This window comes from Brachyhypopomus gauderio, chromosome 3 (assembly GCF_052324685.1).
Source record: "Brachyhypopomus gauderio isolate BG-103 chromosome 3, BGAUD_0.2, whole genome shotgun sequence".
Lineage (NCBI taxonomy): Eukaryota > Metazoa > Chordata > Actinopteri > Gymnotiformes > Hypopomidae > Brachyhypopomus > Brachyhypopomus gauderio.
The window spans coordinates 38,428,945-38,453,227 of NC_135213.1; the positions used below are offsets into that span (position 1 = coordinate 38,428,945).

The 24,283-nt window shown below is 44.7% G+C and overlaps 1 protein-coding gene across 3 annotated transcripts in view; it reads right to left on the reverse strand.

The window, feature by feature from the left end:
* Nucleotides 1-24,283, reverse strand: part of ak8 (adenylate kinase 8) — a 45,785-nt gene that overhangs the window by 4,777 nt on the left and 16,725 nt on the right. For all 3 annotated transcript variants that reach the window (XM_076998201.1, XM_076998199.1, XM_076998200.1), the window contains exons 7-12: nucleotides 9,938-10,019; nucleotides 9,630-9,701; nucleotides 8,850-9,053; nucleotides 6,655-6,786; nucleotides 6,054-6,143; nucleotides 2,651-2,792 (exon numbers count right to left, since the gene is read on the reverse strand). In XM_076998201.1, the coding sequence (XP_076854316.1) occupies nucleotides 2,651-2,792; nucleotides 6,054-6,143; nucleotides 6,655-6,786; nucleotides 8,850-9,053; nucleotides 9,630-9,701; nucleotides 9,938-10,019 (722 nt within the window). The remainder of the gene's footprint in view (nucleotides 1-2,650; nucleotides 2,793-6,053; nucleotides 6,144-6,654; nucleotides 6,787-8,849; nucleotides 9,054-9,629; nucleotides 9,702-9,937; nucleotides 10,020-24,283) is intronic.

The following is a 24,283-nucleotide window of genomic DNA, read 5'->3' on the forward strand; positions in this document are numbered from 1 at the left end:
ACCAGGTCCTACAGGTGGTGAACGTAAGCACCAAGGAACCAGCTCCCAGACGCAGCAGCCAGAGACCCTGATCCATCTTCCTGAGTGACATCGTCTCTGGCAGCCGACAATTCTGATTTATTACCAGTGCATTTTGCCCGTCACAGATAACCTCTGATCTTGGAACAATCTAGACTGTCCACTGAATGTAACACTGTCAGGAGATTCTCCCCAGGAAAGCGTCTCCAGGACAGGAAGACACATGGACAAGGCTGCCATAGATTGATCGGCTTTTGAAAGACGATCAGACATTTATGCTAAAGAGGAAACCAGAGTGAGAACATCCTTAATCATCTGATTGGGGAAGATTATCTGTAAGGGTCTCGTTCCTCTTTTTGCTCTGTTGTCCTTTTTCCAGGATCAGGTGACTTCTTTTACATGACAAAAGGGAATCTTGTGTCAAAGCCGCTGTAGTTTACGACAGACGTGCAGACACAGTGACCATCAGTGGATCACTCATACTGCTTTAGGAGAAGGTAGATTTACTGTACCGTACACACGTTAATAAGAAGGTATGGGAAGTCACTGTCATGGCACTGCGACGGCACTCTAAAACGTCAGGACGTCGGATCTAGGGGAAATTGCTTTTATAATGTTTGACAGCAGGGCCTTGGTGTTCATGTTGCCACTGCGAACAGAACCACCTGGTCAGAGCGTCACAGAAGCCGAACATCTTCGGTTCCAGTGGTCAAGCCGTGTGATCTGAACACTTGCCTGACGTTTGACACAGGCATTGACTGATGAGCCCGGTCACTGGAGCCCTCTCAGGAGATGGGTAAAGAGACCCCTCCAACCTGGAGGCTACGCCATCTCCACCATCTCCACCCTCTAGCCCCTACCCCCGTACCCCCCTCTTCTCCACCCGCTGGTGGCCTACCGCTTGGCAAGGCGCCACATATTTGACTGACTTATTCATTTGCTCTAAAGCCCGAGTAACCGGATAGATGTTAATTAATAAAGCTGTCAGACAGAGCGCCCCCTTCAGGCCATCATCAACACTTCAGTAACGTTATCTCTCCATTGTTTCAGGGCCTAACCGCCGGCCCCGCAAATCAATTACGCTAATGCTATGTAAATGAGGTCTCTTGCCATTAGCCCAAATGGCAGGGCCAGGCTAACATCTCCACAGCCTGTGTGGAGATACACCGAGACACAATGAAGAAGTAAGCAGTGAGCGCCTGATAATTGACTGTGAACACTGGAGCGCAGACAGCCATGGCGTTCTGGTGGGAGTGACAGGAGATCAGAGGGGTGAGATACAGATACACGGGAGTGTTGTGACTAATTCATGCAGGGTTTAGATGGAACAAAGTGAGTGACGTTACCCAAACGAGTTCACCATGTGCTTCGGCCCTCCCTCTGAAGTGGGCGGGGTTTACATGGATCATGTGATGCCTGAATGCCCACACACACTTATTCCTTTACACATATGGCAAATGTTGGTGTCTGGGTCCCAGTGCCTGGTCAAGGGAGAAGTGCATTCTGGGACGAGAGTCATCACCGGTGACCGAAGATCAGCGTGGGACCACAGCGGACACACACACACACACACACACACACAGAGCACAGTGGGGACACACACACACACACACACACAGCACAGTGGACACACAGAGCACAGCGGGGGGGGACACACAGACCACAGCCGGGGACACACATAGAGCACAGTGGGACACACACACACACACACACAGAGCACAGCCGGGGACACACACAGACCACAGCGGGGGACACACACAGAGCACAGCGGGGGACACACACACAGAGCACAGCGGGGGACACACACACAGAGCACAGCGGGGGACACACACACAGAGCACAGCGGGGGACACACACAAAGCACAGCGGGGACACACACACAGACCACAGAGGACACACACACACAGCGGGCACACACAGAGCACAGAGGACACACACACAGACCACAGCGTACACATACAGAGCACAGCGTACACACACAGAGCACAGAGGACACACACACAGAGCACAGCGGGCACACACACAGAGCACAGAGGACACACACACAGAGCACAGCGGGGACACACACAGAGCACAGCGGGGACACACACAGAGCACCGAGGACACACACACAGAGCACAGCGGGGACACACACAGAGCACAGAGGACACACACACAGAGCACAGCGGGCACACACACAGAGCACAGCGGGCACACACACACAGAGCACAGGCCACAGGACTGCCACTGGATACCCTCGGAGAGCTGAGCCCGTGTAATCTGAGTTAGAGATGTGAGACGCTGCCACACTCACTGTTTGGGATAATTGAATATGCACAAATCACAGGTAATGACCTGAGAAGCCTCACCAAGCAGATCCCACGTTTGTTCTGGATCGCGGTTGCCTCTGGGTTTTTTTTTTTTTTTTTACCACTTTACTGTTCACTGTCAAAATGTTAAAATTCTTAAAAAAGAATCTGAACCCAGACAACCTGGGACGGGGACTCATGCTGCGGAAGAAAGCAAAGGAGTTTCCACAGACACGCTCGTCCCAGACACAAACACCTGGTGCCGTGTCAGTACGTGCCGGGCGGCAGGCCGCGTCAGAACTTCCCAGAGCTCACGGCCACGCAGCTGCAGCCAGAGAGTGTACCTGCTGGGGCCGAACCCTGCTTCCTGGAGCTCGGCGGCCTGGTCCACGTTGCGGGGGAAACCGTGCAGGACCCAACCACGCGTGGTACAGTCCAGCCTGCTCAGCCTCTCGGTCAGGATCTGCCGCACCATGAGGTCTGGCACTGGGGCCATCCAGTAGAAACAGCACATCGTTAAAGAGAGGAGAAAGATTTGTCATTACGCTTTATTTATATCTTCCCAGGCATTGATAACATAAAGAACGATGCAAAAGATGAGTGAAAGCATTATTAAGCCAAACTTCTAGAATCACAGATGTGTTTTCTCTGTAGTTTCAAGTGCAAACCCATCAATTTGTGTCCTCTGAATGACTGTACAAAACAACAGTGCAGGCATATCTGCTTTTAGTTTTACAGTATTTACAGCATCTCTGCGTGAGCTGCAGCAGGTCAGAAGGTTAAAGATCTAAACACGCTGCTGAGATTCCCTATGAATCTGTTTACTTCTTTGACAGTTACCCAAAGTACAAAAAGAACTGCTGGATGAAACGGTCAGTAGATAAAAGAAAGCAATCACCTCTTTACCGTCCAGGAACATTTGGACCAGAACAAAACAAAAAACAAAAAAAAAGAGATACAGGTTCAGGTATTCATGGAGGAAAGCAAACCTGAATTAAATTTCTTCTTTTGCAGCACAACGGCTGACCATCGGCTGACCGTCTAGATGTTGGGAAGGTTACAAGCTCTTTAAAACAAACGTATAACCGCCAAAGAGCCCACCATGAAAATACATTAAAGAAAGTGCCGTTTATTATCAACCTGTTATCAAGGACATGTGGGTGTACCTGTACAATCGCAAGGGCTTTTATTCAGATATGAGATCAACTGAACAGCCAGCAGGCATATTGTCATTTAAATTCATGCATATACATTTCTCCCTTTTGAAGCTGTTCCACAGGCTTCTGTGTGAGCACAAACGGTGTGTGCAGCAGCCTGACAGGCAACATAAGTGAATTGTTTAAGGGGGCTGATGCTGATATAAAGCCAGGATGAAGACGCTTAACATGCGGGGAAGAGCTCGCAGGACGAGGGGCGGCACGCAGGAACAGTGACAAAAAAACCCGAAGGCGACGAGCAAACAAATAATGGGGTGAAAGGAAAAATAGAACGCCATTCTTTCAGGAACGCGAGCCGGCACCCAGGGGGGTCCCCGCGGATGTTGAAAAATTAAAGTCGACGGTTTCAAACTGTCCAATTTCCACATCAAACACTCACAGCCTCATGTCTCTCACTCCCCAGACTGGCTTCAAACAGCAGGCATCCTGGAGAGGACGCTCCTCTCTCTCCTCTCTCCCTGCTCCTCCTCCTCTTCTCGTAAGACTGTATTTTTTTCATTTCCTTAATAATCCTGCTCCCTAAATCCCAGAAGCACTGTACTGGTTCCACTAGCCACCGTCTCTACATCGCCTAATTATACCCCTGCCAGCCTATTAATCAACTCCTAAATTATTTAGGCGAGCTTCTCTGCCTGAAACCTTCACTGTCACAGCGCCGGGGTGGAATCAGGGAGAGACGGAGGGAGAAAGAGACAGGACAAAAGAGACAGGACAGAGAGAGACAGAGACGGAGAGGGAGAGGGAGAGAGAGAGAGAGAGAGAGAGAGAGAGAGAGAGAGAGAGAGAGAGAGAGAGAGAGAGAGAGATCAAGCTAAAGTCAGTTTTCAGACACAACCCAAAAGCGAAAGTTCTCTCCCAGGACAAAACAGCACAGGTTGACAAGACGTGGGAGTGCCAGCTAATACAACATTTACATTGCATTTCTTATGCATTCTTCTCTTTCCTGACAAACATGCAAACACAGATTTATGGAATTCATGAATACATCCACCACCACTGTGGTTTAGGATGCAGTCAGCATGCACCATTGGGGTCTGACATTCAGACCCTTTCACTTCCCCAGATCGTGTGTGTGTGTGTGTGTGTGTGTGTGTGTGTGTGTGCACAAGAGATGAGTGGTTGATAGCAACCCTATGGACTTCAACTATATTATGAAGGATAACATCTCTCAAAACCATAATGGCTTTTATCTTTACTGCAGTACAGAGATAAAGAGATAAAACGAGTCTTTGATGCAGGTCAAAGGGAGAAGTGTAGCTCCTCTCAAATCAAGCTGTTAGCCATATGCAACACACTACTAGCCTGAGAATACACCAGAGACTGATCGATGGGCATTGATCCTGAATTCTCAAACTCCTTTTGATCCTCCTTTTCATACTCTTTACCTTTCCACTCTTGTCACACTTAACTGATAGCTCATACGCTTTCACAACTCATTGCTGACTTCGATCAGCTAATCTGCGAGAGCCTCGTCTAATCTGTCGAAACAGACAAGCTCGGCTTGTTAAGTGTGAGCCACTCCTGCGTTCCTCACACCCAGAAATGTCTTGGATCTCTGCGGAAGACGAGCGGGACAGAGGTGCCCGTAGCCGGTGCAGAGCGAGTTCCCACCCCCGCCATGCCACGTCCCCCCCCCCATCAGGCTCATTCAACACGCACACACACACACACACACACACACACACACACACACACACACACACACACACACACACACACGCACACTTTTATAGCCCGTCAATTCTCCGGGGATGTTTATTAAATTAATCACATCTTGCTCAAGGCAAGTTTAGACAGCGAGCGGCGGTGATTGGCAGGCACGGGCCCTGGTGAGGCAGGGTCAGATCCTGGGCCCACTGCCATCACGGCCCGGCTCAGCCAGGACACCCTGGCAGTTTTACACCCTGTCTTGCTGAATTACTTTCCCCTCGGGGCTTCGGAAGAGCTTTGGTGGGCCTGCAGGACATGAGATGCACTGAAACAAAGACCCGAATGATTAACAGGAGGCCTGATTATCAATAATGCGGCTGCGTGTATTACGGCTTATTGCTTATGCAATTTACTCAATGTACTTTACAATTTACAATGTACTCTCGAGCTCTGGCAGCTAAGGCCAGAGCAACAGCATGAATCTTTGCGATAAAAATATGAGTTATTAGATACTGACCGTTTTTAGACTTTTTAGATAGTGATCGCCTCCACTGATCCTCTGATAGCTGTACAATGACAACAATGTCGAGGGGTTTTTACCCTTGATCTTAATCTTATTATGTGAGATTATTTTTAAGATACCAATATAATCATAACGCTGCATTCACTGTATGCAAACACCACGATATATTGGTTGGCTACACCAGGCGTGACGGGGGTGGTCTAATTATTTGGCCAAAGCCAGAAGATTCTAACAGAGGCAGCAGACTCTAAATAGGCCACATGCACTGAAGCTTCAGCTCATCTTGGAGCATGACCTGCTCGACAGCGTGTGTGTGTGTGTGTGTGTGTGTGTGTGTGTGCAGGTGAGGAAGTTTACCTTGGCGTCCTGACTCCAGGAAGGGTTTAATGAGCTCTCCCATACTGCTGTCATCTGCTGCCACTGCCTTCAAAAGCTCACCACAACAAACTACAGAAGACACAGAGAGGAGACGGAGGGAGAGAGAGAGAGAGAGAGAGAGAGAGAGAGAGAGAGAGAGAGAGAGAGAGAGAGAGAGAGAGAGAGAGAGAGAAAACAAAAGTAAAAACAGAAAGAAAAAGAAAACAAGAGCAACAGACAGGGAGAGAGGGAGAGAATGACAGGAACAGAGAAAGTTTTAAATTTTAAATAAACAGAATGCACAATGTTCAGCGCGACCTTTAAGACGGTCTCAAGACAGAGGAGGAGAGGACAGAGGAGGAGAGGACAGGTCTTGTGCTTCCAGCCACAGAGAGGACGCGTGATGAAAGTTAGCGTGTCAACACACACGGCTGGAAGGAAGACACAGAGGGACAGCCGCGGAAACACAGGAGCTGACCCGAGGATCACCCCAGATATCCAGAGGTTTTAATTCCAGTTTCCATTCGCAACAAAGGAACTGTGTTTTCGAGTAAATATAGAGAGATTTCCGAGAGGCCTGTAAAGTGGTACAGTGACTCACCGTCGACTACGCTGTATTTGTGAGCAAGCAGGCGGGCCTGCAGACTCTTCCCGCACCCCGGTGGTCCCAGCAGGACGATCCTGGGTGTGTGAGGTGCGTCGGAGCGGGACCTGGTCAGGACGTAGTCCCGCGCTGCAGGACAGAGACGGGGGGGGGGGGGGGTAACCAGAGGCCCTACGTCACGCGAGGCTGAACTCTTGCGCAGCTGTTGCTGTGATTTTTTCGTTGTTGTTTTTGTTAATGTGCACATGGTGGCATTGATCTGGGACACGCACTACGTTTCTCAGAAATGACAAACAACAGTGCCATGTAAGAAAAGGAACTAATCAATAATGAACTGTTAATGCCGTTTAACTGAACCGCAGTTAATATGTCAGTGCCACTGTCCTAATGATACAGCTTACACGTGTAATTAATGTATTTCCCAATGCTCTCTATACTTCCAGTAATTAAAACACGCATGCTTCAAGACTTCATATGAACACTACATTCCTTTGTAAGTATACAAAGATTAGAACAAAAGAGTGAAAAAGAAATAAAAACAAAACAAACAGAAAAACTCTATTAAAACTTGGCCTCGAATAGCCTTACCCAACTGTAGGCTATTCTGCACATTGGACTTAAATGTCCTGTATTGCAATAAGAACAGAAATCTCCCCTAAATGTTTAATGGAGCTGGATAATACCGCACTTATGTAGGGGCAGTGAGAGCGTCCGTTTAAAGGCCAGCCGCTCGCATGATAAACAGCGATCGCGTCTAATGTGAATACGAGGCAGCTGGATTAATAAATCATCGCGGGCTTCCTCTCACGTGCGCGGGGGCGTTTGTGTTCTGCGTGGCGCGCGCCAACATCTGTTTGCTGCACTGCAGCCGTAACAATGCTGCTCTCGTGCGCCAGGACTTCTCTCTAATGTGTGATCATTAACAACAGCCTAATTATAACTAATGAGTCTCGCTCATCCAACACTTTAGACCCCTAATTGCTCTACAACAACGGTGATAAATGGTTAATATGCAAAACATGGTAATGCGCTAAAAGGCGAGGTTATGGAGGCGCTGATGTCGCAATCAAACCGCATGCAGAATTAGCAATAATCAATATTTAAGATGACGGCTTTATTGCGGTTTATTGCTCAGTCTGAAGTCATAAATGTTTTACAGCTAAGAAAGATTCCAGATATTTGTTTTATCCCTCCGTTTAACGCGGTCTAGCGAGCTGGGTGTGATTAAATATAGAGTCGCCACCGCTCCGTGTCCCAAAGCTCGCGTTTAAAAATCAAGCTGAAATCTGCGAACTATTACGGGAAGGTGGAGAGTTGCTCTCCTGACGCTCACACGGGGCGCTGTGGATGCGGTACGCGCTAACGTCGTGCGCCACGCACCGCGCGCGCGAGACCGCGCAGCACACCCCGCACCGCGCGCGACTCTCCGACAAAACGCACGTCTCCCCAAGGAGAGAGGAAAGTTAAAAAAGGTAAAAAGGCGTAGGCCCATTTGGAAAAAAAGGCCAGAACCAGCTCTGAGGATACCGAATTACGAAATAACTAATCTTAAAATAACAAACTTATCTGACCATAACTAACAAAACCCAACATGAACCTCCACCCCTCCTCGAAAAACAACCCCCGCCTCTCTTTACAGTCAAATATGCAAAGAAGAGTTAAAATATTCAACAGCCTGTGCTCTCCTTATCCCACGACAAAAGGCGGGAGAAAGTGACAGAATTATTTTGTCAAGTTGAGCGGTGTAATCTTGAGACAGGTTTAGCTGGGCTGGCCTGCACGTGGCGCCCGGGGGCTCCAGGGACGGCGTGTGCCCGCAGCACTGCCCGAGGCGAGGTCCCCCGACGGGCTGCCGGCCTGACAGCTTGGCCAATCACGGGCTCTGAGCGGAGCGGTGGCCGCGTGGCCTCCGACCAGAACCGGGGTCAGCACAGCAAGGCTGAAGGGGGGGGAGCTGCCGAGATACTGCACTTCAAATAACGCTAATGAGAGAAAGGCAGCACCGTTCGGCCGTGCTGCCAGCACTGGTGCCACGATAATTGGCCCTATTCATTTTTACTTTATTACAGCAAGATTTGAGTATAGCAGATGTTCCTACTGTATGTTTTCTAAACTCAGCGACTCTGTGTAAACCAGCAAAATGCTCTGACAGACAGTCAGCTGGACAGTGCAGTGGAAACGCCAGCGATCACCTTGGGCAAACACGTCTACATGAGGCTGGTCAGCATCGATGACCCTCAGGCGGCTGTGATAGGTGGTCTGTAGACCGCACGCCTGTTTGTGATAGGCCCGCAGCTTCTGGGCGATGTGGTCTTTGGTCATCGGGCCCTGTGGCTTCTCCAGACGCTGAGTGACTTCGGGGCTGTCAGGCCATATGAATGTGACGTGATACACATCTGAAAACATGGAACAAGCAGGACAAGAGGTCAGAACCATCTCTATTAACACAGATAGCATTTATAATAGAGCATAATCCAGAAGAAATAAACATATACCACCCAATCACAGCTCTCACTGAAGATGCTGTGAAGATTCCTTCAGGGCGCGTTCTCATGAGTAAACTGTTTTGCAGCTTGGATCACTTTGTACAGATCGGATCACTTGGAATCAAAGAGGCAGAAGCACCTCGTGGAATAAAACCCAAAATCCTAAAGTCTGAGATTAACTGGAACAGTGATTGTACCTTAGAACAGTGTCAAAAGTTTGATTCTCTAAAGGAGAAGGTGGCAGTTACATGGCTGCAGAGCGTGTGCTCCATAACAGATCTGTGGGGAGCCGGAGTTTTTGTTCATTATAACGCGCCTCTAGTGTCCCCAGAGGACCCGCTGCCATCGTTGGGATTCAGCGAACAGGTTCTGTTTGGTTAAGGTCTACGGTTCATGAAGTGCATTTTAACGAGGGCGCGGGCCAACTGCCAGTCTCTACGCCCAGCTCTCTAAACCGAGGAACTGTGATGATCATTTAGATATTACCTCCAGTGACAGGGTCTATCCTCTTGCCCAAACTCCTTTCAATCAGGACGTTGTCTGGGGCCTGCAGGATCACTGTGGCCAAGCAGACACAGCAGCATACATAAGAGCACAGGAGGTAAGTTTAACCAGCGTGGTCTCATCCTCTAGAATGGGATAACTAAGAAATTATAGTTCTTTAGCAGAGTCATCATGCAATGCATGCTTTGTGTGTGTGTGTGTGTGTGTGTGTGTGTGTGTGTGTGTGTGTGTGTGTGTGTGTGTATGGGAGAGAGGGAGGGAGAGAGAGAGAGAGAGAGTATAGCACTGACCAACATGCTCTGGGGAGATGCCTGCTTCCTGCAGACATAAAGCTTCTCCTCGGTTCTTAGGGATGGCTTCTAGCACCCAGCCCTATCAATGTGCACATTCACACACTCAATCTGCAGTCAGGATCTTTGATGGATTTTAAGACCATGCTGAATGATGACAACAAACTCATAAATCATCAAACAATACTAAATAGAAAATGTGTAGACATTATCTACTGGTCAGCTACTGGTCAGCTACGGGTCAGATACTGCACTTTTCTGCTCCTCTTTTTGTCTGTTTGAGAGGGTAAAATAATCTCTGAGTGATAAATAGCTGTTTAAAACAACTAACAGGCTCCAAATGTATAATTCATACAAAGCGTGCCTCTGTATGAGTTCATAAGAGATAAAATAATGAATGCATAAATGTCTATATATGTTGGAGGTAAGAGGCCAGTGTGGGGGCCCTGCAGGGAGGAGAAAGGAGGTTGAATCCATAAAACCTTGAAAATGTGTCTAATTCTCCAGCTCTTCTCCTCCTTGCTTACATGGCCATAAAAAGAACATAAGAAGAAAGTGAAAATCACATGCATATCATTCATTAGCTACAAATGCATGAAAAAGATCTCTCTCTCTAATAGTCTCCTAAATCCCAAGGCTTGCTGTGCAATGGAGCAGCAAAATAAAAAAGCCTCAAAGAACCCTTCTCCCTCAAGTGCTTGTTAGGGGCCAACTTATTACCGTGGCGAATAATCTTAAAATAAATAAATATATGCAACAAACATTTATAGATCTAAGTATTATCAGAGGAGTTGTGGGTTTTTGCTGCTGAGCTCTCCGCGCCTGTTTGAAATCAGCCTTTGTTTTCCTGAGCTTTGATCTTTAACGGTGAACCTATCCACTGTTTCACCTGATCTCAGTGCACAAGTTTCCTCCCACTTACTTCTCCATTAAGCATTTGATTGCCTTCGTAGCACTGGGGCCCGAGGGCCGGGCTTGTGAACCGGTGCTGCACGATGGCACTGATACTACGCATTAAACAATCCTGGATAGCTGGAAAAGAGGGCGACGGTGCCCCAGTTGAGTGAACCCTCCCCAGCCGCCCGTACAAAGAGGTCAGCTGGGAGGGTCTTGGATGATTAGATGTTGGAATCAGAGCAGGCTAACAGGGGGGTTAGTAACCTGGCTATTTCAGAAGGGTTTCAGAAGTTTTCGCTGCACTTTGAGAACATCCCATGTTTCTAGGACAAGGACAGAATGCAGATCTCACAGGAATGATTCTGTAAATTGTCTTTTTCGTGCATTTTTTAACACTTGTATAAGTGCAGCCAGGTGGGTTAGAGAGATCAGAGCAGGTCTTCAGGTACGTACACCTGGAGCGTCAGGAGCAGGAGAATTCTAGACCAGGTCCCAAACCTGATCAAAATTGTAATGAGTTTGCCTCAGAACATCTCCATATACCTACACACACACACACACACACACACACACACACACACACACACACACACACACACACACACACACACACACACACACACACACATACAGCCATTCCTGCTCCATGGGCATACATGCAAACACACACACACACACACACACACACACACACACACACACACACATGTGTACACACACTCTCCTCTTTCATCCCCAGAGCCCCACAGTGGCTTGCTTCCATTCCTTTTCATCCACACATCAAAAGGCGACGTGGGGCTGGAGAACCGGGCCCCAGTAGAGCCCCTAACCCTGGAACATCTGCATCAAGCCTCCCTATCACAGGAGGGCCACGCGCCGAGCAGATGTCACGAGTGAGCTCAACAGCAGGCAGGGCAGGCGACCTGGGGCAGGGCCCCCACCAGAACTCCGCGAGACCTGAGCACACCGCAGGGATCCCCGCACAATGCACAACCTGCACAACCTGCTAACCTTTCTGTCTGATTCCTGATGGTCCATTTATGCGATGACATCACCTTCTTTTTTTGTTGCTACTGAGCTAACCGCTGTCTTCGTGTTATTGTTCATTTTTTATTCCCAAAGGACACGTTGCTTACAGGGAGAAGTCAATATGTTCAGTTGCTTCACTGTACAAAGTGCACACAAAGTACTGAAGCGCCTCGTGTATACAGGCCAGCTGAGAGGGTGGTGTGACATTACAGTCAAAGCAGACGGTGAGGTTAGTGCACTGGCTGGTACTTTATCAAAGGCCAAACAGTCCTCTGTAACTGTTCCTTGTTATTATTATTATTGTTCCTCACAGATCATTCAAATGCATATTAATTAATTAATTAATTAATCTAACCCTGCCCTGTTTAAATGGTCTTAATCAGAACATAACTGAACCGCACCAGTATAGTCTCATTTGCATCAAATTCTATCTGAAGAAAGAAAAAAAACCTTCCCAGTTCCTATTACATTTCAATTGTGAAACTTTCCTGCCTGTTTCTCCTATCCCCCTAAATATAGAATTAAAGGCATTATGCAAATTCTACCAGTCTAACTTTATTTGGAAGTCTCATTAGGGATCTGGATGACTGCTGCACTCACCACACAATCACACATTCTTTCTCTCTTGTCTTTTTTTTTCCAGATTTACTTTCGGGTTTCTTTTTCTGGGACTGCGAGAGTATTCATTAAGTTGATATTCCGCTTTAATTCCGCGCTCATTACCTATGCTTCCTTACATTTCCAACCGTCTTGATTTCCCTCTAGATTACAAGTCGAAAGTTTTCCATATAGAAGAGAGGCGGAGTACAGTAAGACTGAGAAACAGTGACAGGCGGAGGTGAACTAGATGACCTAGATTAGGCATGATTAACACTCAGAGTTACTTAATTTGGAAAAAAATACCGATATAAACACAGACACAAACACACTCTTGCGTGCAGGTGACAGAGGAATGGCAATTAATCTGAGATGCCTCTTGGTTCAGTGGTGATGCGGTGTGTCAATCATTCTTTAGCCCACCAAAGTGTGTATGAAGCACCAGACTACGAGATGAAACGCACTGTATTGGGATAGACACATTTGCAGCCCAGACAAAACACTGATTGAGACGCTTTTGTCAGGTGTCTTTGTCTATAGTAAAAAAAAAGCTTATATTTCCTCCTCATTTCTCTGCACTTATGCAGAGTTAAAAGGGCAAAATAATTAAACAAGATGATAAATAGCTCCAGTTTGCCTGCAGGGATGAACGTGCATCACCAGATTAAAAGCGGATACTAATTATGAACTTCTCAGAATAAAGAGGGAAAGTTAAAAGATGCCACGTGGTAAAGGTATAGCGATACAGGGCTAAGGGCTAACGTCTGCCGAGTTTAACAACAGAATAATAAAGGTGTAGCGATACAGGGCTAAGGGCTAACGTCTGCCGAGTTTAACAACAGAATAATAAAGGTGTAGCGATACAGGGCTAAGGCACGCCGTCTGCAGACTTTAACAACAGAATAAGGGGGAAACGTTGCTTGTGTTTTTTAGGGTTCACACACACATAGTGTGGGAACCCTATTGTAATTGCTGGTATTTTTAGGGTTCACACACACATAGTGTGGGAACCCTATTGTAATTGTTAGGATTTTTCTTTCTTATTCTTTGTCCCATTTTTTGACCTAAAACGTATTGTGCAGCCTAGACCGTAATGCCTAGAAACCCCAAACTTGGCAAAAAGGTTCAGTTACCCCCAAGGACCAGATTCCCATACAGGGACCCAAATTGGCCTGATGGTGGCGCTATAGCAGACCATATTGACTTTTTGTCCATATCTCCTACACCGTAGGTCCTAGAACCAAAATTCCAGTTCCTATACATTCCTTGACTAAATTCAATAGGACAATTAATATACAACCATTAAGCTCCGCCCACTTAGATTTCGAGTTAATTTGCATAATGTGCAAAATCACACACATTTTTGAGCGCGAACTAGTCCCTGGATTTTTCACATACATGCACATATGTGGTATCAAAACGTTCAGAAGAGTCTGAACTTTAAAACGTATCCAACAAAAATGCTAATTTCTTCACTACCTAGTCAGTATAAACCAATCAAATGAGGGGGCGTAAATTCAATAGTAAATTTTGCGCATATGGAGCTCTAACTTAAGAAAACTTGCATGTAATGAGATGGCACTTCACAGACAGCTTCCCTGTGAGGGTCTGGGGCAGCTCGCAGAGGTTGCCATACCTCACCTGCTAGGGGGCGCTATAACATGCAAAAATTTGCCCCATGCACTCAAATTGGCCGATCCACATGAAACTTGACAGACATCATCTATGGGCCTCTGGGAACCAGGTCCTAAAGCAGACATGCCATACTTCCAAAATGGCTGATGTAATCGGCCAATCCGTGATCGGCACGCGTTTGACAGGCTTACCATTGGTCGATCTGCACGAAACCTCTTGGGTGTGGACAAGTGCACACCCCCTATGACATAATCCAGCCGGGTGTCGATTGGCCACTGGGGGGCGCTATTGCAAAAAAAGCAAGTGTATCCCCTACATAATTCCACTTGGGAACATGCAATTGGACTCTTTTGATTCCTTGCAGTAGTGCGAACAACTTTCCCATTACATGTCCTATTAAAAAATGCACAATTTATTTACAGTTAATAATAGTTTGAAATCATCACTTTTCATACTCCTCCTAGGATTTTCATACTATCATGTCAAGCAAAGTCTTATAATACTCTACAGAGTGTGAAATCAAAAAACAATCCAAAGATTTTGGATTTGAGGACACTTATACCTGCTAAATATTTTTTTAATGGACAGCATCGATACATATAATATTCATATTCTTAAAGCTCTTTCATATTTTACCCAATTCTGACCAAAATGCACAAGCCCATTCAGAATCCCATCCTGAACAAATTTGTCAAGTTTCATCTAAATCGGTTATTGTATGGCTCTACAGTGCAGTATTATATACAATGCATAAGAATGCATGTGAAGTCCCTCTGTCACCTTCTCCTTCTCACACGCACGCAAGCTGAAACTCACACACTCAGTCTCTCTCACACTCTCACCCACATTCCCCCTCCCATCTCTGTGCCCTAAGTAAACATTGCTCTGGCTACCTAGATCTCTCTGTGTCTATTAACCAGGCACACACACATACAGGCGCAAGCAGGCCTTCCTATAGCATTCACAATGACACTTCCCTAGCCATACCCACCCATATCTCAGTGACTAACACATGCTCATACAAACTGATATTTGGCTTCTTTTTTGTCTCTCTCTCTCTCACACAAACACACAGACACACACACCTTTATACCTATATGTATGTATAGTTTCTATGTATACTTATGTATGTATGTATTAGTATATGTTGTCATAGTTTGAGTACATACACTACCACACACACACACACACACACACACACACACACACACACACATCTACCTAAATGTATGTAAAGTTTGTATGCATATCTATAGTATATGTATAGTATATGTCAGTCATGCCAGTGATGTCAGTCATATCAAAAATGCCAGTCATGTCAGTTACATCAGTCATGTCAGTCATGCCAGTCATGTAAGTCATGTCATGCCAATCATTTCAGTCCAGTCATATCAGTCATTTCAGTCCAGTCATATCAGTCATGTCAGTCAAATCATCAAATCAATACAGGCCCAATCATGTATAGACACATGCAGGCTTTCCTATATTGTTCACATAGATGCAGCCCTAGCCAGATGTGCTATTTCTGTGTCTCCCTTTCTGACATATGCAGATGTCATCACACACTCTACATCTGTAGAGCACACACTGGCCAAACCCAAACAGCTTCTTTTCACTTTTAGGTCTAAAAGACCTTTTGGGCTTCCTTTTGCCTATTGAGGCCAAAATGCCTATTGGTGTGTGAACCCGCCAATCGCCGCTTGCGGCTATATTTAGGGTTCACACACACATAGTGTGGGAACCCTATTGTAATTGTTAGGGTTTTTAGGGTTCACACACACATAGTGTGGGAACCCTATTGTAATTGTTAGGATTTTTAGGGTTCACACACATAGTGTGGGAACCCTATTGTAATTGCTCGAGTTTTTAGGGTTCACACACACATAGTGTGGGAACCCTATTGTAATTGCTGGTATTTTTCTTATTTTTCTTATTCTTTTGCCCATTTTTTGACATAAAATGCATCGTGCAGCCTAGACCGTAATGCCTAGAAAACCCAATCTTGGCAAAAAGGTTCAGTTACCTCCAAGGACCAGATTCCCATACAGGGACCCCAAATTGGCCTGATGGTGGCGCTATAGCAGACCATATTGACTTTTTGTCCATATCTCCTACACCGTAGGTCCTAGAACCAAAATTCCAGTTCCTATGCATTCCTTGACTAAATTCAATAGGACAATTAATATACAACCATTAAGCTCCGCCCATTTAGATTTCGAGTTAATTTGCATAATGTGCAAAATCACACACATCTTTGAGCGCGAACTAGTCCCTGGATTTTTCACATACGTGCACATATGTGGTATCAAAACGTTCAGAAGAGTCTGAACTTTAAAATGTATCCAATAAAAATGCTAATTTCTTCACTACCTAGTCAGTATAAGCCAATCAAATGAGGGGGCGTAAATTCAATAGTAAATTTTGCACATATGGAACTCTAACTTAAGAAAACTTGCATGTAATGAGATGGCACTTCACAGACAGCTTCCGTGTGAGGGTCTGGGGCAGCTCGCAGTGGTTGCCATACCTCACCTGCTAGGGGGCGCTATAACATGCAAAAATTTGCCCCATGCACTCAGATTGGCCGATCCACATGAAACTTGACAGACATCATCTATGGGCCTCTGGAAACCAGGTCCTAAAGCAGACATGCCATACTTCCAAAATGGCTGACGTAATCGGCCAATCAGTGATCGGCACGCGTTTGACAGGCTTACCATTGGTCGATCTGCACGAAACCTCTTGGGTGTGGACAAGTGCACGCCCCCTATGACATAATCCAGCCGGGTGTCGATTGGCCACTGGGGGGCGCTATTGCAAAAAAAGCAAGTGTATCCCCTACATAATTCCACTTGGGAACATGCAATTGGACTCTTTTGATTCCTTGCAGTAGTGCGAACAACTTTCCCATTACATGTCCTATTAAAAAATGCACAGTTTATTTACAGTTAATAATAGTTTGAAATCATCATTTTTCATACTCCTCCTAGGATTTTCATACTATCATGTCAAGCAAAGTCTTATAATACTCTACAGAGTGTGAAATCAAAAAACAATCCAAAGATTTTGAATTTGAGGACACTTATACCTGCTAAATATTTTTTTAATGGACAGCATCGATACATATAATATTCATATTCTTAAAGCTCTTTCATATTTTACCCAATTCTGACCAAAATGCACAAGCCCATTCAGAATCCCATCCTGAACAAATTTGTCAAGTTTCATCTAAATCGGTTATCGTATGGCTCTACAGTGCAGTATTATATACAATGCATAAGAATGCATGTAAAGTCCCTCTGTCACCTTCTCCTTCTCACACGCACGCAAGCTGAAACACACACACTCAGTCTCTCTCACACTCTCACCCACATTCCCCCTCCCATCTCTGTGCCCTAAGTAAACATTGCTCTGGCTACCTAGATCTCTCTGTGTCTATTAACCAGGCACACACACATACAGGCACAAGCAGGCCTTCCTATAGCATTCACAATGACACTTCCCTAGCCATACCCACCCATATCTCAGTGACTAACACATGCTCATACAAACTGATATTTGGCTTCTTTTTTGTCTCTCTCTCTCACACAAACACACAGACACACACACCTTTATACCTATATGTATGTATAGTTTCTATATATACTTATGTATGTATGTATTAGTATACGTTGTCATAGTTTCAGTACATACACTACCACACACACACACACACACACACTTCTACCTAAATGTATGTATAGTTTGTATGCATATCTGTCCAGTCATAACAGTCATGTCAGTCCAGTCATGTCAGTCATTTCAGTCCAGTCATATCAGTCATGTCAGTCCAGTCATGTCAGACATAAGTCATGTCAGTCATATCAGTCATGTCATTACAGTCATGCCAGTCATGTCACTCATTCCAGTCATGTCAGTCATATCAGTCATATTACTTTTGTTCATCATGCCAGTGATGTCATTTCAGTCATATCAGTTATGTCAGTCATGCCAGTCATGTCAGTCATGTAATGCCAGGCTTTGCAGACTACATTCATACTTTGAATACACGGGCAGTCATGTTAGGCGTGCAAGGTGTGCAAGGAGTGAATTAACAAAGCATAGTCTCTGGCACCCTCAATCTCTCTCTGTCTGTAATATACAGGCCCAATCATGTATAGACACAATATAGGCCTTCCTATATTGTTCACATAGATGCAGCCCTAGCCAGATGTGCTATTTCTGTGTCTCCCTTTCTGACACACGCAGATGTCATCACACACTATCTGTAGAGCACACACTGGCCAAACCCAAACAGCTTCTTTTCACTTTTAGGTCTAAAGGACCTTTTGGGCTTCCTTTTGCCTATTGAGGCCAAAATATGCCTATTTAGGGTTCACACACACAGTGTGGGAACCCTATTGTAATTGCTGGTATTTTTCTTATTTTTTAGGGTTCTCACACACATAGTGTGGGAACCCTATTGTAATTGTTAGAATTTTTAGGGTTCACACACACATAGTGTGGGAACCCTATTGTAATTGTTAGGGTTTTTCTTTCTTATTATTATTCTTTGTCCCATTTTTTGACCTAAAACGTATTGTGCAGCCTAGACCGTAATGCCTAGAAACCCCAAACTTGGCAAAAAGGTTCAGTTAACTCCAAGGACCAGATTCCCATACAGGGACCCAAATTGGCCTGATGGTGGCGCTATAGCAGACCATATTGACTTTTTGTCCATATCTCCTACACCGTAAGTCCTAGAACCAAAATTCCAGTTCCTATACATTCCTTGACTAAATTCAATAGGACAATTAATATACAACCATTAAGCTCCGCCCACTTAGATTTCGAGTTAATTTGCATAATGTGCAAAATCACACACATATTTGAGCGCAAACTAGTCCCTGGATTTTTCACATACATGCACATATGTGGTATCAAAACGTTCAGAAGAGTCTGAACTTTAAAATCTATCCAACAAAAATGCTAATTTCTTCACTACCTAGTCAGTATAAGCCAATCAAATGAGGAGGCGTAAATTCAATAGTAAATTTTGCGCATATGGAGCTCTAACTTAAGAAAACTTGCATGTAATGAGATGGCACTTCACAGACAGCTTCCCTGTGAGGGTCTGGGGCAGCTCGCAGAGGTTGCCATACCTCACCTGCTAGGGGGCGCTATAACATGCAAAAATTTGCCCCATGCACTCAGATTGGCCGATCCACATGAAACTTGGCAGACATCATCTATGGGCCTCTGGGAACCAGGTCCTAAAGCAGACACTCCATACTTCCAAAATGGCTGACGTAATCGGCCAATCAGTGATCGGCACGCGTTTGACAGGCTTACCATTGGTCGATCTGCACGAAACCTCTTGGGTGTGGACAAGTGCACGCCCCCTATGACATAATCCAGCCAGGTGTCGATTGGCCACTGGGGGGCGCTATTGCAAAAAAAGCAAGTGTATCCCCTACATAATTCCACTTGGGAACATGCAATTGGACTCTTTTGATTCCTTGCAGTAGTGCGAACAACTTTCCCATTACATGTCCTATTAAAAAATGCACAGTTTATTTACAGTTAATAATAGTTTGAAATCATCACTTTTCATACTCCTCCTAGGATTTTCATACTATCATGTCAAGCAAAGTCTTATAATACTCTACAGAGTGTGAAATCAAAAAACAATCTAAAGATTTTGGATTTGAGGACACTTATACCTGCTAAAAAATTTTTTAATGGACAGCATCGATACATATAATATTCATATTCTTAAAGCTCTTTCATATTTTATCCAATTCTGACCAAAATGCACAAGCCCATTCAGAATCCCATCCTGAACAAATTTGTCAAGTTTCATCTAAATCGGTTATCGTATGGCTCTACAGTGCAGTATTATATACAATGCATAAGAATGCATGTAAAGTCCCTCTGTCACCTTCTCCTTCTCACACGCACGCAAGCTGAAACTCACACTCTCAGTCTCTCTCACACTCTCACCCACATTCCCCCTCCCATCTCTGTGCCCTAAGTAAACATTGCTCTGGCTACCTAGATCTCTCTGTGTCTATTAACCAGGCACACACACATACAGGCGCAAGCAGGCCTTCCTATAGCATTCACAATGACACTTCCCTAGCCATACCCACCCATATCTCAGTGACTAACACATGCTCATACAAACTGATATTTGGCTTCTTTTTTGTCTCTCTCTCACACAAACACAGACACACACACCTTTATACCTATATGTATGTATAGTTTCTATGTATACTTATGTATGTATGTATTAGTATATGTTGTCATAGTTTGAGTACATACACTACCACACACACACACACACTTCTACCTAAATGTATGTAGTTTGTATGCATATCTATAGTATATGTATAGTATATGTAAGTCATGCCAGTGATGTCAGTCATATCAGACATGCCAGTCATGTTCTGCCAGTCATGTAAGTCATGTCATGCCAATCATTTCAGTCCAGTCATATCAGTCATTTCAGTCCAGTCATATCAGTCATGTCAGTCAAATCATCAAATCATTACAGTCATGCCAGTTATGTCAGTCATATCAGTCATGTTAATTTTGTTCGTCATGGCAGTGATGTCATTCCAGTCATGCCAGTCATGTCAGTCATGTAATGCCAGGCTTTGCAGACTACATTCATACTTTGAATACATGGGCAGTCATGTTAGGCATGCTAGGTGTGTAAAGAGTGAATTAACAAAGCATAGTCTCTGGCTCCCTCAATCTATCTCTGTCGGTGATATACAGGCCCAATCATGTATAGACACATGCAGGCCTTCCTATATTGTTCACATAGATGCAGCCCTAGCCAGATGTGCTGTTTCTGTGTCTCCCTTTCTGACACATGCAGATGTCATTACACACTATCTGTAGAGCACACACTGGCCAAACCCAAACAGCTTCTTTTCACTTTTAGGTCTAAAGGACCTTTTGGGCTTCCTTTTGCTTATTGTGTGTGTGAACCCGCCTATCGCCGCTTGCGGCTATATTTAGGGTTCACACACACATAGTGTGGGAACCCTATTGTAATTGTTAGGATTTTTCTTTCTTATTATTCTTTGTCCCATTTTTTGACCTAAAACGTATTGTGCAGCCTAGACCGTAATGCCTAGAAACCCCAAACTTGGCAAAAAGGTTCAGTTAACTCCAAGGACCAGATTCCCATACAGGGACCCAAATTGGCCTGATGGTGGCGCTATAGCAGACCATATTGACTTTTTGTCCATATCTCCTACACCGTAAGTCCTAGAACCAAAATTCCAGTTCCTATACATTCCTTGACTAAATTCAATAGGACAATTAATATACAACCATTAAGCTCCGCCCACTTAGATTTCGAGTTAATTTGCATAATGTGCAAAATCACACACATCTTTGAGCGCGAACTAGTCCCTGGATTTTTCACATACATGCACATATGTGGTATCAAAACGTTCAGAAGAGTCTGAACTTTAAAATGTATCCAACAAAAATGCTAATTTCTTCACTACCTAGTCAGTATAAGCCAATCAAATGAGGGGGCGTAAATTCAATAGTAAATTTTGCGCATATGGGGCTCTAACTTAAGAAAACTTGCATGTAATGAGATGGCACTTCACAGACAGCTTCCCTGTGAGGGTCTAGGGCAGCTTGCAGAGGTTGCCATACCTCACCTGCTAGGGGGCGCTATAACATGCAAAAATTTGCCCCATGCACTCAGATTGGCCGATCCACATGAAACTTGGCAGACATCATCTATGGGCCTCTGGGAACCAGGTCCTAAAGCAGACACTCCATACTTCCAAAATGGCTGACGTAATCGGCCAATCAGTGATCGGCACGCGTTTGACAGGCTTACCATTGGTCGATCTGCACGAAACCTCTTGGGTGTGGACAAGTGCACGCCCCCTATGACATAATCCAGCCAGGTGTCGATTGGCCACTGGGGGGCGCTATTGCACAAAAAGCAAGTGTATCCCCTACATAATTCCACTTGGGAACATGCAATTGGACTCTTTTGATTCCTTGCAGTAGTGCGAACAACTTTCCCATTACATGTCCTATTAAAAAATGCACAGTTTATTTACAGTTAATAATAGTTTGAAATCATCACTTTTCATACTCCTCCTAGGATTTTCATACTATCATGTCAAGCAAAGTCTTATAATACTCTACAGAGTGTGAAATCAAAAAACAATCCAAAGATTTTGGATTTGAGGACACTTATACCTGCTAAATATTTTTTTAATGGACAGCATCGATACATATAATATTCATATTCTTAAAGCTCTTTCATATTTTACCCAATTCTGACCAAAATGCACAAGCCCATTCAGAATCCCATCCTGAACAAATTTGTCAAGTTTCATCTAAATCGGTTATCGTATGGCTCTACAGTGCAGTATTATATACAATGCATAAGAATGCATGTAAAGTCCCTCTGTCACCTTCTCCTTCTCACACGCACGCAAGCTGAAACTCACACTCTCAGTCTCTCTCACACTCCCACCCACATTCCCCCTCCCATCTCTGTGCCCTAAGTAAACATTGCTCTGGCTACCTAGATCTCTCTGTGTCTATTAACCAGGCACACACACATACAGGCACAAGCAGGCCTTCCTATAGCATTCACAATTGACACTTCCCTAGCCATACCCACCCATATCTCAGTGACTAACACATGCTTATACAAACTGATATTTGGCTTCTTTTTTGTCTCTCTCTCACACAAACACAGACACACACACCTTTATACCTATATGTATGTATAGTTTCTATGTATACTTATGTATGTATGTATTAGTATATGTTGTCATAGTTTGAATACATATACTACCACACACACACACACACACACACACACACACACACACACACACACACACACACACACACTTCTACCTAAATGTATGTATAGTTTGTATGCATATCTATAGTATATGTATAGTATATGTCAGTCATACCAGTGATGTCAGTCATATCAGACATGCCAGTCCAGTCATGTCAGTTATATCAGTCATGTCAGTGATGCCAGTCATGTTCTGCCAGTCATGTAAGTCATGTCAGTCATATCAGTCATGTCAGTCCAGTCATGTCAGTCAAATCTTCAAATCATTACAGTCATGCCAGTTATGTCAGTCATATCAGTCATGTTAATTTTGTTCGTCATGCCAGTGATGTCATTCCAGTCATGCCAGTCATATCAGTTATGTCAGTAATGCCAGTCATGTCAGTCATGCCAGGCTTTGCAGACTACATTCATACTTTGAATACACAGGCAGTCATGTTAGGCGTGCTACGTGTACAAGGAGTGAATTAACTAAGCATAGTCTCTGGCTCCCTCAATCTCTCTCTGTCAGTAATATACAGGCCCAATCATGTATAGACAAGTGCAGGCCTTCCTATACTGTTCACATAGATGCAGCCATAGCCAGATGTGCTATTTTTGTGTCTCCCTTTCTGACACACACAGATGTCATCACACTCTACATCTGTAGAGCACACACTGGCCAAACCCAAACAGCTTTTTTTTCACTTTTAGGTCTAAAGGACCTTTTGGGCTTCCTTTTGCCTATTGAGGCCAAAATGCCTATTGGTGTGTGAACCCGCCAATCGCCGCTTGCGGCTATATTTCTTCTTATTATTATTATTTTTCAGGCTGTAAAACGCATACTGCAGCCTAGACCGTAAGGCCCAGAAACACCAAACTTGTCAGACAGGTGCACCAGAGGTGCAATGAGGGAAACCCAGACAATGACCCACATTGGCCTGATGGTGGCGCTATAGCGCAGCATTTTGCGTTTTGGTCCATATCTCCTACATTGTAGGTCATAGAAACGAAATTCCACTTCTGATGGATTCCTTGGCTCAAACCAAACAAAAAAGCCTCTAGGACCCTTTAGCTCCGCCCACTTAGATTTCGAGTTAATTTGCATAATGTGCAAAATCGCACACATCTTTGAGCGCGAACTAGTCCCTGGATTTTTCACATACATGCACATATGTGGTATCAAAACGTTCAGAAGAGTCTGAACTTTAAAATGTATCCAACAAAAATGCTAATTTCTTCACTACCTAGTCAGTATAAGCCAATCAAATGAGGGGGCGTAAATTCAATAGTAAATTTTGCGCATATGGAGCTCTAACTTAAGAAAACTTGCATGTAATGAGATGGCACTTCACAGACAGCTTCCC